The 12,647-nt window shown below is 38.5% G+C and overlaps 2 protein-coding genes and 1 long non-coding RNA gene across 3 annotated transcripts; all 3 read right to left on the bottom strand.

The window, feature by feature from the left end:
- Positions 1 to 26: 26 nt before the first annotated feature.
- On the bottom strand, positions 27 to 2,545 carry LOC137124591 (B-cell receptor CD22-like). The gene is made up of 5 exons (XM_067499687.1): positions 2,227 to 2,545; positions 1,832 to 1,913; positions 1,671 to 1,731; positions 435 to 670; positions 27 to 337 (listed from the first exon to the last, which is right to left on the bottom strand). The coding sequence occupies exons 1-5, from the start codon at positions 2,543 to 2,545 to the stop codon at positions 265 to 267; spliced, it is 771 nt and encodes a 256-aa protein (XP_067355788.1). The 3' UTR covers positions 27 to 264.
- Positions 2,546 to 4,244: 1,699 nt separating this feature from the next.
- LOC137124589 (neurotrimin-like) lies at positions 4,245 to 6,566 on the bottom strand. Its single transcript, XM_067499685.1, has 4 exons — positions 6,164 to 6,566; positions 5,440 to 5,655; positions 4,628 to 4,882; positions 4,245 to 4,540 (listed from the first exon to the last, which is right to left on the bottom strand). Exons 1-4 carry the CDS (start codon positions 6,564 to 6,566, stop codon positions 4,266 to 4,268), a joined length of 1,149 nt encoding a protein of 382 aa, XP_067355786.1. The 3' UTR covers positions 4,245 to 4,265.
- An 88-nt stretch (positions 6,567 to 6,654) lies between these two features.
- Positions 6,655 to 10,623, bottom strand: LOC137124674 (uncharacterized). Its single transcript, XR_010914011.1, has 3 exons — positions 10,513 to 10,623; positions 6,968 to 7,324; positions 6,655 to 6,849 (listed from the first exon to the last, which is right to left on the bottom strand). It is a non-coding gene; the product is annotated as an uncharacterized lncRNA (long non-coding RNA).
- Positions 10,624 to 12,647: the final 2,024 nt, after the last annotated feature.

Genomic DNA, 12,647 nt, shown 5'->3' with positions numbered 1-12,647 from the left:
TCCTTGATAGAAATCATGCACCTCATGCTGATACAGAATATTTGTTTTTATTTATATGTTTTATCTGAAAGTGCAATTTTAGTCAACTTGCATTAAAAATTACAGATAACTCAAATTACAAATGTGTTAATAACCCTTGGACTTAACACTGCATTGTTGGACATTGGTCTGTCCTGGGGAATGCAAGTATTCCTGCCCTCAGTGTGGCTTCCTCCATGAAGACAGTATATAGAAAAATCCAGGTATAAATGTCAAGCCACAGATTTATGTTGTGTTCTTATCATTTTTGTTGACTACGCTGTAAAGTGCAAATGAATCGTCCTCATGATTCCTTGTTCTGTGAAGGGAAAAATGAATCTTTGTCAAGTTCTAATCCAGTGAGTAGCTCTATACTGCATATAAGGGAAAATGTTCATATGAGAGAAGCTGCTCACCCTTGGGCACAACTGTCCCTGTCAAACTTCACAGCAGTGTACTCAACACCATCCTGTTCATCCTCATCCTCGTCCCGTGTTTGTCTGTGGGAGAGAGCTGACCTGACGTTGGAGTAAACAGGATCAGTATGATCCTGAGAGAAGCAGATGGAGGCGTAGTCGGGGTCATCCTGCGACTGTGTTGGGTGTCTTTGTGCTGAAGATGATGGGGCGTCACACAGTGGAACCATGTTTGTCTGATGGGACAGTCAGAAAGTGTAATTAAAATAGTCTCTGCTGAGTCTGCAACTGTCTCTGCTGTTGTAACAGCTTTTTGCCAATAGAGTTTCTTAACACTCAAACTACATGATTAGATGAAGCCGTTGAAGATCATTGATTTAACTCTTGAACGCTGTGCCACTATAAAAATGGTTTACAAGTAAACGCATACTAGATTTTGGTGAGTGGAAAAGCCAAAGAAAATATAAGCCATTTAACCCCCAACGTGACAGGTAACAAGGGAAACCTACTGAAAAGCAGGAAACATTAAGGAAGACTTATTTTGTCAAGTTTTAGTTCAAGAAGCTGGTATTTGAGAGGCATAAATGAGTTGTAATATTTTCATTTTAGTCTATGATAAGGTGGCACAGTGTTATTGTCCTGCCTGTTAACTGATGAGGAAAATGGTGTCATAGCACTGTATTATCTTTAAAAAAAAAAAATTGAATGGAATGGGTTTGTTTTTTATTTTCACCAACAAAGGTTTATATCATTGTGAGCCATTAAGAGAGACTGACATGGATGAATACATTTAAATAAGTTAATAAACTGAAAAAAAGCAAAGAAAACTGAATCATACTGAGGGCAACTGTAACTGAAGTAATTACAGTTTAGTTCTATAAAGTCATTAAGGTCATATGATGAAGGATACTTCTACATAACCAATGACTAAAACTAGTCTTATCCACCCGTGCAGTTGAAAATTCTGCCAACACTCTGACATTCAAGGAATTGAAAATGTACTTTTAAAAACTCAGCAGAAGCAGTGAGGAGAATTTATAAAGCAATTTCAGCCATTTTTTATTTGTACTACATTGCACTGAAGACAAAGAAAGAAATGCTACAATCTGAGAAACTAAACCTGCTTTACTAGAAAACGTAAATTACTTTTTAAATGAGTTTTTGGAAGACAAGTGGCTACAGTCTGAAATGCATGTTTTCTTTTGCACTGAAATACCTGAACCAATCAGTTCTCACCTGTGTTCTGCTGTCAGGCCTCTCTGCATGCATATGCTGTTGTTCAAAGGATTTCTTTCTTCTGGTTTCAAATATATATAATAAAACAAATGAGAAAGTAACAACATTTTCAGAAACACATGCAGCAGTTAATATAATTATAGTGACTAGTAATTGCTCACCTAATCCACAGGAAGACAGCAAGTAGTAAGATAAAAGCCAAGAGAAGAGCAGTAGTTCCAGCAGCTGCTGACTTCAATGCACCTGCATAGGAATCGATTATTCAGGAAACACAGTTTGTTTGAGTAACTACAGCTGAATATACTACTGTACAATTTCCTATAACTCTGTTGTGTAAGGATCATTTTCATTCTCAAACCATTTATTAGTTCCCTGTCACACATCTGCAAACACCTGCATTTGCATTTATTTATTGACGTTTCACTCAATTATCTGCATTGTCTTTAGAAGATAGGCACTAATGGGGTCAAGGTTGTGTCATGGACTGCTATTGACCAACAATGATGAAATGCAGAACAAAATCTCTAGTAGGTAACAATGAATTCAAACAACTCACCTGTTACAACAGCCAGGTGCACACCTGAGTTCTGACGTCCTATTGTGTTCTGGGCTTCACAGTAATAATTCCCACTGTGTTCAGGTCTGAAGTCAGTGATGTTGAAGATCTGTCCTGAAGCTTTTGGTGAGTCTTCATTCTCCTTGTACCAGGTATAATTAGCTGCTGGGTTAGCATCACTGCTACAGGTCAGATTCACTGAACTACCCTCCACTATCTCAGCAGAGGGACTCACTGACACAGAGGGAAGCTTTGGAGCATCTGGTGAAAATATGTATGGTACAGAAAGAAAACAAACTCGGGTGGTCAAGGTCCCCATTTACAAGTTGGTGTGTATGTACAAGATGTACAGGTCCAAAATCAAAACATAAGGATATATATTTATTTATTATTATTATTTTATTTTTATTTATTTTTTTACATCCAATACAGGACCTCTTCCCTCTATCTGTGGATGTTTGGAATGGGTAGGAAATTTGGACAGTCTGTCAAAATGTATACATATTTTTAAGACATCTCATTAATACATTTAGACAACTATTGGACATATACAAATGTTATAAATTCATTTTAATATCTACAGACAAGGATAACTCAAATTCTGCAAATTTCTATTTCAGATTTAAGAACCTGGACATCTACTGTAGGTCAGTAAACATCCAAAACAGACACTAGAGAAAGATGTCTGAGCTATAAATGTCCACAGACATCTAAAACGAGTTGAATATCTCAATAGCTACGCCTCAGTTTGAACATTCACAGGTTCAAGATACTTTAAAAAGGTATTACCCTAACTGCCCTGGTCCACATTTCCAAGTACTGTATTTTTAGTTAAGTTGCCACTGGTGTGTGTCATCACTTATAAGTCTTGTTGGATACAAAAATGTGCTTAATAACTCAACACAAATGTGATTTGTCAATCCCACATTGCCAAGACATGTTGAAAGGAATGTTTATAAGACTTTGTGAAATGATGTCACAGAAAACATTGAATTTACAAATCTAGTAAACGTTAATGTTAAGAAGTCCTGAAAAGACATTTAGAAACTCTGTAGATGTCCAATGGATATTTAAATTCAATGTTTACAAGAATTTTCAAATGGATGTTGCATAAACTTTCATTTGGAAGCTTATAGATTTTGACATTCAAGATGTCTAGTTGCACATTACATGCGTATATTTAACGTTCAGAAAATATGTTGCAAGATTTTTCACTCTAGTTACTCACAGGATCCCATGTGAAGGTCAGTTTGGACAAGCAACAATGTAGGACAGGAGATACACTGAACAAGTAAGTGCTGTTTGAAATTGGTTTGCAGGTTTCAGTAGTTAAGTTTCTGTCCTTTCTCTTGAGTCTGCTAATTTAGTGTTTTTCAATAGTGTTAAGAACTGAAGGTAGAGTTTTGCTCTTCTGGTGAAGCGTCCTAGAAGCCATTTCTGTTCCCAGCTAGACCTTCAATACAATACATTAGCTATGAAGTGTTCAGTTGTACAGTAAGAAACCTCTTTTTTTAGTTAAAATACATTTTTCCACTGTGGTAAATATTCACCACAACCACTGCTATGTGTTAAACCACTTTGCAATCTCAAACGCTACCTTTAAAATAAAATGTTGATTATTGTGTGTAAAGTGGGTAACTACAAATTTTCAGTTGCCTTTTTAAGTCCTTCTTGATATTACTTCTTTATAAACATGATACTGTACTTGTGAACCTAAACTAATCAGATTTTAACATCTTTGGCTTTAACAGTGGTGGGATGCCTCATTAAATCTGGTACTATAATGTATTATGAAAGGCTGAGTTATGAGTCCAAGTTCATTGGGCTTATAACATGGACTAAGCACTTTAATTTGTACTTGCAATATCTGTGGACACACTGCCACCAATAAAAGCATGTGCAGTAAATCAAAATTATAGAAGAAAAAAAACAAATATGCCCAATCTGACCAGAAAGTTGAACAAATTTACAGGAAAATTCCAACATTACAACACCCACTGTATTAACTTCTAGGGTCTATGAGTACTTTATACAGTAAATTATTTCCACTTACAATGGACATCCAGGAATAGAGACGTAGAGTTGATCTGTCTGTATGGATTCTCAGACTTGCAATGGTACATCCCTTTGTCCGTAGAGCTGATGGGAGCAAAATGATAAATGCCCTCTGGTCCCTGAAGCAGTGTCCGGTTGTCCTTGTACCAGGTATAATTAGCTGCTGGGTTAGCATCACTGCTACAGGTCAAAGTCACTAAAATACCCTCCACTATCTCAACAGAGGGACTCACGGAGATGTTAGTGAGCCTTGGACCATCTGAAAAAGAGGTGTCAACATACATATGTCTGTAATATATGAAATTGACATAAGTTATTTATTGTTTTTAAAAACTGTTTTACTCACATTTCACATTAATTAAGATGTGTTCAGATACAGTCTTTCCCAGCTCATTTTTAGCTGCACAGTAATAGTCTCCAGAGTCAGAGTATTGGATTGAGATGAAGACGAGCTGTGGTCCCGCACTGAGCAATTTGTGGTTCTTGTACCAGCTGTATTTAGCTGCTGGGTTAGCATCACTGCTACAGGTCAGAGACACTGAAGTTTCCTTCATAATGTCACCAGTGTTACTCATCAACACTAAGGGAACCTTCGGAACATCTGGGGGATATAAAGAGACGTCAGTAGTTAAATTGTGTCGTTATAGAACATTAATGTATGGTTAATTGTCGCTCTCCAAGGTTCTGATTCTAGAGAAATCTATATACTTTTCCTGTGTGGGGTTGGGCGAGTGCATGCTGGCACTGGGATGGGTTTATTTAGGGAAAGGCCAATGGCATTCTTTGGTGTTACCACACTTATGTTTAATGAGATATTGCTTAACAAATCTTTTTTCATGAACTTAACATTGATGATGTCCACATTGGAAATCACTCATTTGTTTTGCCCAAATCAAATAAAGTGCTGTGTCAAAGTGGACCCCTATTAGGTCAATACAACACTTATTGTGTATCTCTGAGGTCAAAACACATGCTGAATGCAGACTGTACATGTCTATGGATTGTTTATTACATAATCACTCTCCTTTAGTTTTGGTTCCAACAAGTCCCCAAAAATATCTGGCTTCTTAGTTATTAATACATATCAAACTATAGATAGTACATATACATAGTAAAGTAGTTGTATTAAAGTTCAAACTAACGAAGAATTAAACTCACACACTGGGAAAGTGCGGTAACGATCATATCCTTCAATAGCACAGGAATAACTGTCTGCAGGACCAATATATCCACTATAAACATGTGAAATTTCTTCCGGGTTTTTTGTTTCATTTTTGTACCACACAAAAGAACGGCCAGGAGGAAGACAACTGCTGTGACAAACAAGCTTTGGACCAACAGAAGACCAGATCACCTGGACCTGCAAATCTGGATCTGTCAATGAGGAACAGAAATAAAAATACAATAAAAAAGGTACAATAAAACTTAACAGTGTCCAACACAAACAACTGATATCATGTAAATAGGTTATATGGCAAAACAAAAAAGATCCAAACAAATAGCAGACAAAATCAGCAACTGCAACCTAGTTTCATTCTTCTCTTAGTGTTGACACATTTCAGTGTAAAACTCTGTAGTCTTTTGTGATTAGATCCTTACAAAATCCCTTTATCACATTTTTAAAATATTTAATTAGTTATGTTTAAATTTATTTTTCTTACCAAGCTCAATTTTTAACATTAGCTAATTAGCTGCTATTTGAGGCAGCAGTGGCAATAATTTCCAAGCCCCGCAGAAATTGGGACGGGTTGCGTAAGGAACCACAGACTATCAGGCATAAAAACCTGTGCCAAATCAACATGCAGATCACACGATGTACTGTTGCGACCCTGAGTAGTAAAACACATTTTGCTAGGACACATATGTTTGTCTTGACAAGTACCTGTGACAGTCAGAGTTGTTCCAGGTAAACTGCTCCTCCATTCAAAGGCCCGAGTTATGAATTTGAAGTGATACTGGGCTGAATCTGTCTCTCTCAGGTCAGTGATTCTCAGAGTGGAGCGTCCTGTCTCTGTCTCAAAGACCTGAACACGACCTGAATACTGGGAGTCTTTACTAAGATCCTCAGCCTGTGAAGGATTCTGCCACTGACGACTACGTTCAGGACTGAACCAGAATTTAGATGTAACATGATTGTAACCATTGTAAGTACATATAATGTCCACTGATGAACCTTTGAAGGCACAGATGCGTCTTCGAATGTAGGACACTCTGTTGCATGAATCACCACGGACACCTGAAAATAAAATATATAAAATATAAAATTTGTAATCATTTTTAATCATTACTGTGAAAAAAAGTTTACTGTTTGAATGCTGCAGACTGGGGTCCAAAACAGAGTAGACTGAGGAGTGTTCAACTCACATTCAGAAGGAGAAGGGAGACCCTCATGTCCTTTTACAACACAGGAATAGCTGTCTTGCGAAGCAATATATCTCAGAAATTGATTATTCAGAATTTTATTTTCATTCTTGTAAAAGATGTAGGAAACATGACCAGGTAGAGAACAACTGCTCTGACACTTCAGTTGTTCCAAGAAAAAGTGTGGGATGGCTTTCACATGTAAATCTGGTATGTGCACAAGGAACAGGAATAGAATTTTACAAAATGTCAACATTTACATACACACAATAATATATGTTTGTTTGTAGAGGTTTAGGGTTTGAACAAATACATTAAATGTTACCTGTGACAGACAAAGTGACTCCAGGTTCACCAACATGTCTCCCACCAGGGTGGTTTGATATGAATCTGAACTTGTACACAGCTGAATCACTCACTCTCAGGTCTGTGATTTTCATAGTGCAGCTGTTCTTACTGCAGTGATACTGCACACGACCTGAAAATTGAGAGTCTGCTCTCAGATCCACAGGTTCCTCATTTTGCAATTTTATAAACCAGAACGTTTTCTCAACTTCAGTATCAAGATCCTTTATTCTGGATGGGTATGTGTAGGTGCAGTGTATGTCCACTGTTGATCCTTCTAAGGCACAGATCTGATTAGAGGTGTAAGTCACTGTCCAGCCATTCTGACCCTGTATCACTGTAACATCACAATGACAAACATCAGAGGAAAGACATGACTGCTGTGTAATACCAACATGTTTTGGGATAGATGAAGCACAAACGGCTTCAAACTACACCAATTATAAAATGTTGAAGGAATTTAATTTATACTAAAATCTAAGATATGGACTAAGCACTTTACTTTTTACTTGCATTCTAAATTATAGAAGAAAAATTCAAATATGCCCAATTTGACCAGAAAGTTGAACAAATTTACTGGAAAATTCCAACATTACAGTGTTGTGTTAAAAAATAGTTATAGATCTATAGTTTGGCCAACATTGTATTCCTGAGGATTACTGGTACCATCATCTCCAGCCCGACAACTGATTGAAAAGTACAAGATCACTTTTTGAAGCCGTATAATCTCACGCAGCAGAACTGTTCAAGATAGGATGGTGCTGTAAAGAGAATGAGTTTTCTCTCCAGTGCCCCATTTGCCGAAACTGTAGGGATGTAAAATCTATCTATAGTTTAGTGATTTGATAGTGAAGTTACTTTGCTGAGGCAGTGCATCAAGAGGTGGCGATTGCTAGGGTGGTCATTGCCACTGCCTAAAGTCTGGCCACCCTACTGGCCTCACAAGCCAGCACAAAAATTTGAGTGGGTCAAAATTACTTCTTTACTACCAAAGTTTCATTGGGGAGCTTTTAAATGGCGCACTCAAATGCTGGTAGTGCACCGTTTAAAAAGGTCCCCAGACCTAAACAGTGACCTTTTGATTCTTGTGACCATTAAAATATATACACCATCAAATAGCCCCAAAATATTGTGTCCTGTACTGGAGTTCTTTAAACAGTGATGTAAATATCAATGAGAACAAATTACATTTCCCAAGGTTTCCCCGATAAGAACTACCTAATGTTTTGAAAATAGAATGCAGTAAAAGTGAAATACCAGGAAATGTTTGCTCAGATTACTCAGATTTGGACAGTTATAACCTCATGTCAACTTTTCTTTGGTGCAAGGAATATTTCATTCCCCAGGACCAGAACTAACCCCATTAGTTTCAAGCCAATTGTACCTCCAAACAGTTACTTTTCCGAACCTAGTGATAATAGTTGACTAATTCAGAATGAGTTGGAGAGCAAGGGCAAAGTCCAGGTCTGTTTGATGGGTAATAATGAGCCATGAATTTAAAGATGTGTTTTTACACAGAAGAAGATAAATAAATATTATTTGGTTTCAGTTTGTGATTATAGCTGGTTTGCTGCTCTAAACCAGTATTTTGCAGTACAATTGTACTATCACGGGCCATATGGTCAATGGAAGTCTGCACTTATATAGTGCTTTTCTATTGGCGCTCAAAGCGCTTTACACTGCTTCTTATTCATCCATTCGCACTCACCATCACAAAAACACCCTGATTGGGGAGCTGCTATGCAGGTGGCCAACACTCACAAGGAGCTCAGGACACTTCTACATGTGACTGGAGGAGCCGGGAATCAAACCAACAACTAGATTGGTGAACGACCGCTCTCCTTTGCTGCCTCACAGTTGCCCTTAATGATTGCTACAAACAGTATTTTCAGCATAGTATGTGCTTTGTACCTGGCCATACGAGGACTTGTATGCTAGGTTGGACACTAAAGAGAGGGAGGTGGATTTGTACAGGTTAGTGAGGGAGAGAGATAGAGATGGGAAGGATGTGCAGTAGGGTAAGTGTGATCAAAGATAAGGATGTATTGACAGGTGCCAGGAGTGTGATGGGAAGAAGAAGAGTTGATGAATGACGAAAATGAAAGGGAACAAAGAGTAGAAGAGGTGACAGGTGTGGAGCAGGAAGTAGCAAAGATTAGTAAGAGTGAAGTGAGGAGGGCAAACAAGGGAGATGTGCAGAGCTGTAGCAACTACAGAGGAATAAAGCTGATGAGCCAAACAATGAAGTTGTGGGAAAGAGTAGTGGAAGCTCGGCTAAGGGCAGAGATGAACATTTATGAGCAGTAACATGGTTTAATGTGTTAAGAAGGTACAGGACTTGTTTAAGCAGGTTGGAACGGGTGGAGAAAAGTGTCAGGTGTGTTGTGTGATAAAAGAGTATCAGCAAGAATGAAAGGAAAGGTGTTCAAGACTGTGGTGAGACCAGCGATGTTGTTCGGCTTAGAGACAGTGATACTGAAGAAAAGACAGGTTCTCTTTGGGAGTGACAAGGATGGACAGGATCAGGAATGAGGACATCAGTGGGACAGCTCATGTTAGATGTGTTGGAGATAAAGGGGCCAGATTGAGGTGGTTTGGACATGTTCAGAGGAGAAACTGTGAATATATTGGTAGAAGGATGCTGAGGTTGGAGCTGCCAGGCAGGAGGTCTAGAGGAAGAACAAAGAGGAGATTTATGGATGTAGTGAGAGAGGACATGAAGTTAGTTGGTGTGAGAGAAGAGGATGCAGAGGACAGAGTTAGATGGAGGCACATGATTCACTGTGGCGACCGTTGAAATGGAACAGCCTTAAAGAAAAGAAGATTGTGTCTGAGGTGTACAAATAACAGTCTCTGCATCGTTTCCTGTCTGTGGTTAGGTCAAGGGTGTGAAAGTAAAAAGAAATGCAAAATAGTGAAGTGAAACTCTACTGTCAATAAGTTAATTCTTGATAAGTCTTGATAAACTAGTTTAGGAGAAAACAAAGGTACAATGGGAGAAGAAATGGCAAATCATTTTTTATATCTGCAAGTGGACAAAGAAAATAAATAGTCTGGCACTGTGTGATTTTTATATTTTAAAAACACTTGAGATATTTCTCTTATTTTGAGGACTTTGGCATTTGTTCTATATCCTTCAGCACGGAGCCTAATTTTGTGCACCATACACCACATGGCTTTAAGTTAAGATAGCATCTGACACTCTTTGCTTTTATTAGCCTTGGATTTTTTCTTTTTTGCTAATGCTGAATCTTTACATTTTCCTCACTGTTGTAGATCATCATTTTTTTTTTTCTACCATAGAGACGTACATTTAGTTCAACTTACTGAGCAAAGTCTAGTTCTAGTACAGATGTCTGCAAACACAGGGCAGTAAAAATAATGGGTGGGTAATCTTTTTTAAAAAGGCACTGCAGGGTTTTAAAGGCGAGTAAAACCACGATATTCCAGTAACTAATTACAAATCATGTCCATCAACTAACAATGTCCTAAATCCCACGAAATGTTAATGTAGAAGTACAGTACCTGACACTGTGAGAACAGTGATGAATCCTGCTGTTAAACTCATAGCTGCTCTGCTCATCTTTTAATATTGCTCAGCATATCAGTTATGTGAATCTCACTGCCACTCTGCTCATAAGACAGAAGGAAGTGGTCTTTGGTTGCTACATTTAACAACAGCTTCTGAGTTCTGTTCTGGTCTCTTCCGCTTTAGATAAATACCCTGCACAAACATACTGATCCTTTCTGTTGTTCTGCAAACTTTCTAATATACACCAGAGTCGGAAAATGAGGCTGATTGTAAATTGAGCATTGAGAGTTTTTAGTGGCTTGTTAGGTCTCTGCAGGTTAGAATTTAGGTCAGGTTTTACTTTGTCTACAGAAATTCTATGAGTTAGTCTACATGAATTGTGGCTCTGTTTGTCCGAGATTCAGAGAAACGTGGTCAAAAAGGGGAAATAAAAATGCAATTCACTCTGGGGTCTTCAACAACCCGCGTTAATCACCGCCATGGTTAATAAGGACGTCCATCTGGGGTTAATAAAGGTCCTTGAATCTTTCATTTGTGGATGCAGAACCGGTGTTCAGTGACAACAGCTTTCAGAGATGTCCCAGGGCCAGTATTGGTTTTTGGCTCTGTCCTTGCCTAAATTGATTTCTCCAGATTTTCGGAATGCTCTAATTGTAAATGGCTAGTTTTAGGGTTGGGCCCAATAAGGTGCTTGACACAACTTCTCAGTTAATATAGTTTATTATAGCGTGTTATTGCTGGCAAGGAAGAATGACGATGTGGTCGCTAGGTGGCGCTGATCTCCAGTCTATGAGGGAGGACACACAGATGACTGCTTAACAATGACTTGTGGGAAATGCAGTCTGAACAAAAGGTAAGACGGGCATTTAGTAGTGATGGGCGATACCAGTGATTTCAGATTCGCTAGTATCGCGATATCGATCCGATCCGATATCCAGAGTGTTATGTTAATTCTGTCATCTGATCACGATGAAACACAATCACGTGAGCCCTTACAGGGAATAATTAAAAACATTAAAACGACAGCAAAATCATTGTTCAACCTATTGGCCTTTTTAACATTTTCATTATTTTAAATAAAACGTATTAACGTTCTGACTTATCTCCATGACAACAGCATGACACTTTCTTTATCAGGTGAACAGCTTATGTCACTTGATATCCATGACTCGCCCTCATCTACATGTATGTCTTATATACCCATCTGTATTTCCTTCCCTTTGTTTAAAACCAATTATGGATTAGACACACTTTGCCTATTTCTACAATTCTCTTGAAACAGAACGTTCGTACCGAAATTGTCCGTAAATAAAAATGATACATTTCGCTCCGTAATGCTGCCTGTGCTCGGAGGCGGAGCCGCCAGCCGGCCGAGCACGTGTCGAAGAAGTTTAGTTGAAGATTGTGGATCATGGGGCGGATCGGCGGAAGGAAAAGTAGTTCCTATGCGGTGCATCACAAATAATATACAAATTGATGTAGAAGGAGCAGAAAACATTTGGATATGACTGTAGAGAAAATATGAATAAATAAACAGAAAATATCGATGTTTTAACTTGAGAATCGATATTTAAAAATTGGCCGTCAAGATCGAAATATCGATATTTTGGTATCGATCCGCCCATCACTAGCATTTAGCACTCGGCAACAGAGGGAGTCAATAGGGAGCTGTCATCCACCAAACCAGAGGCAGAGTCAGGTCAACAAACGTAGCGTGGTCCGAACCGTGGACAGCAATGAAGACTTTTCTCATGAAGGCTGGAAAGTCGCGGTAAAAAGCAGAAAATGTTGCAGCTTGGTGACGGAACTGAGGAGGTATATAAGCAAAGTGACGAGAGCAGGTGAAACTGATTACCGGTGATTAGTGAAGCGGAAACAATGTGACGGGACCAGGAAACAGAAAGTGGTTGCAAAATAAAAGTCCTGAGGCAGGAAGATAAGTTGGGGGTCCTGACACTAATGATATTGCTGTTTTTACCTGCTCGATGAAATCCCCACAACGCCCTTCAATTCAACACAAAGTACAATTTATTGATTACTTGTTGCGACAAAATTCAACAATTACTGGTAACAGACACATCCAAGATGTCTTTAAGGGTTTTATTTTCTTGTAAGAGAGAAGTGCACC

The sequence above is a fragment of the Channa argus genome, chromosome 3 (assembly GCF_033026475.1).
Source record: "Channa argus isolate prfri chromosome 3, Channa argus male v1.0, whole genome shotgun sequence".
NCBI lineage: Eukaryota > Metazoa > Chordata > Actinopteri > Anabantiformes > Channidae > Channa > Channa argus.
This window is presented reverse-complemented; position numbering and strand designations above follow the sequence as displayed.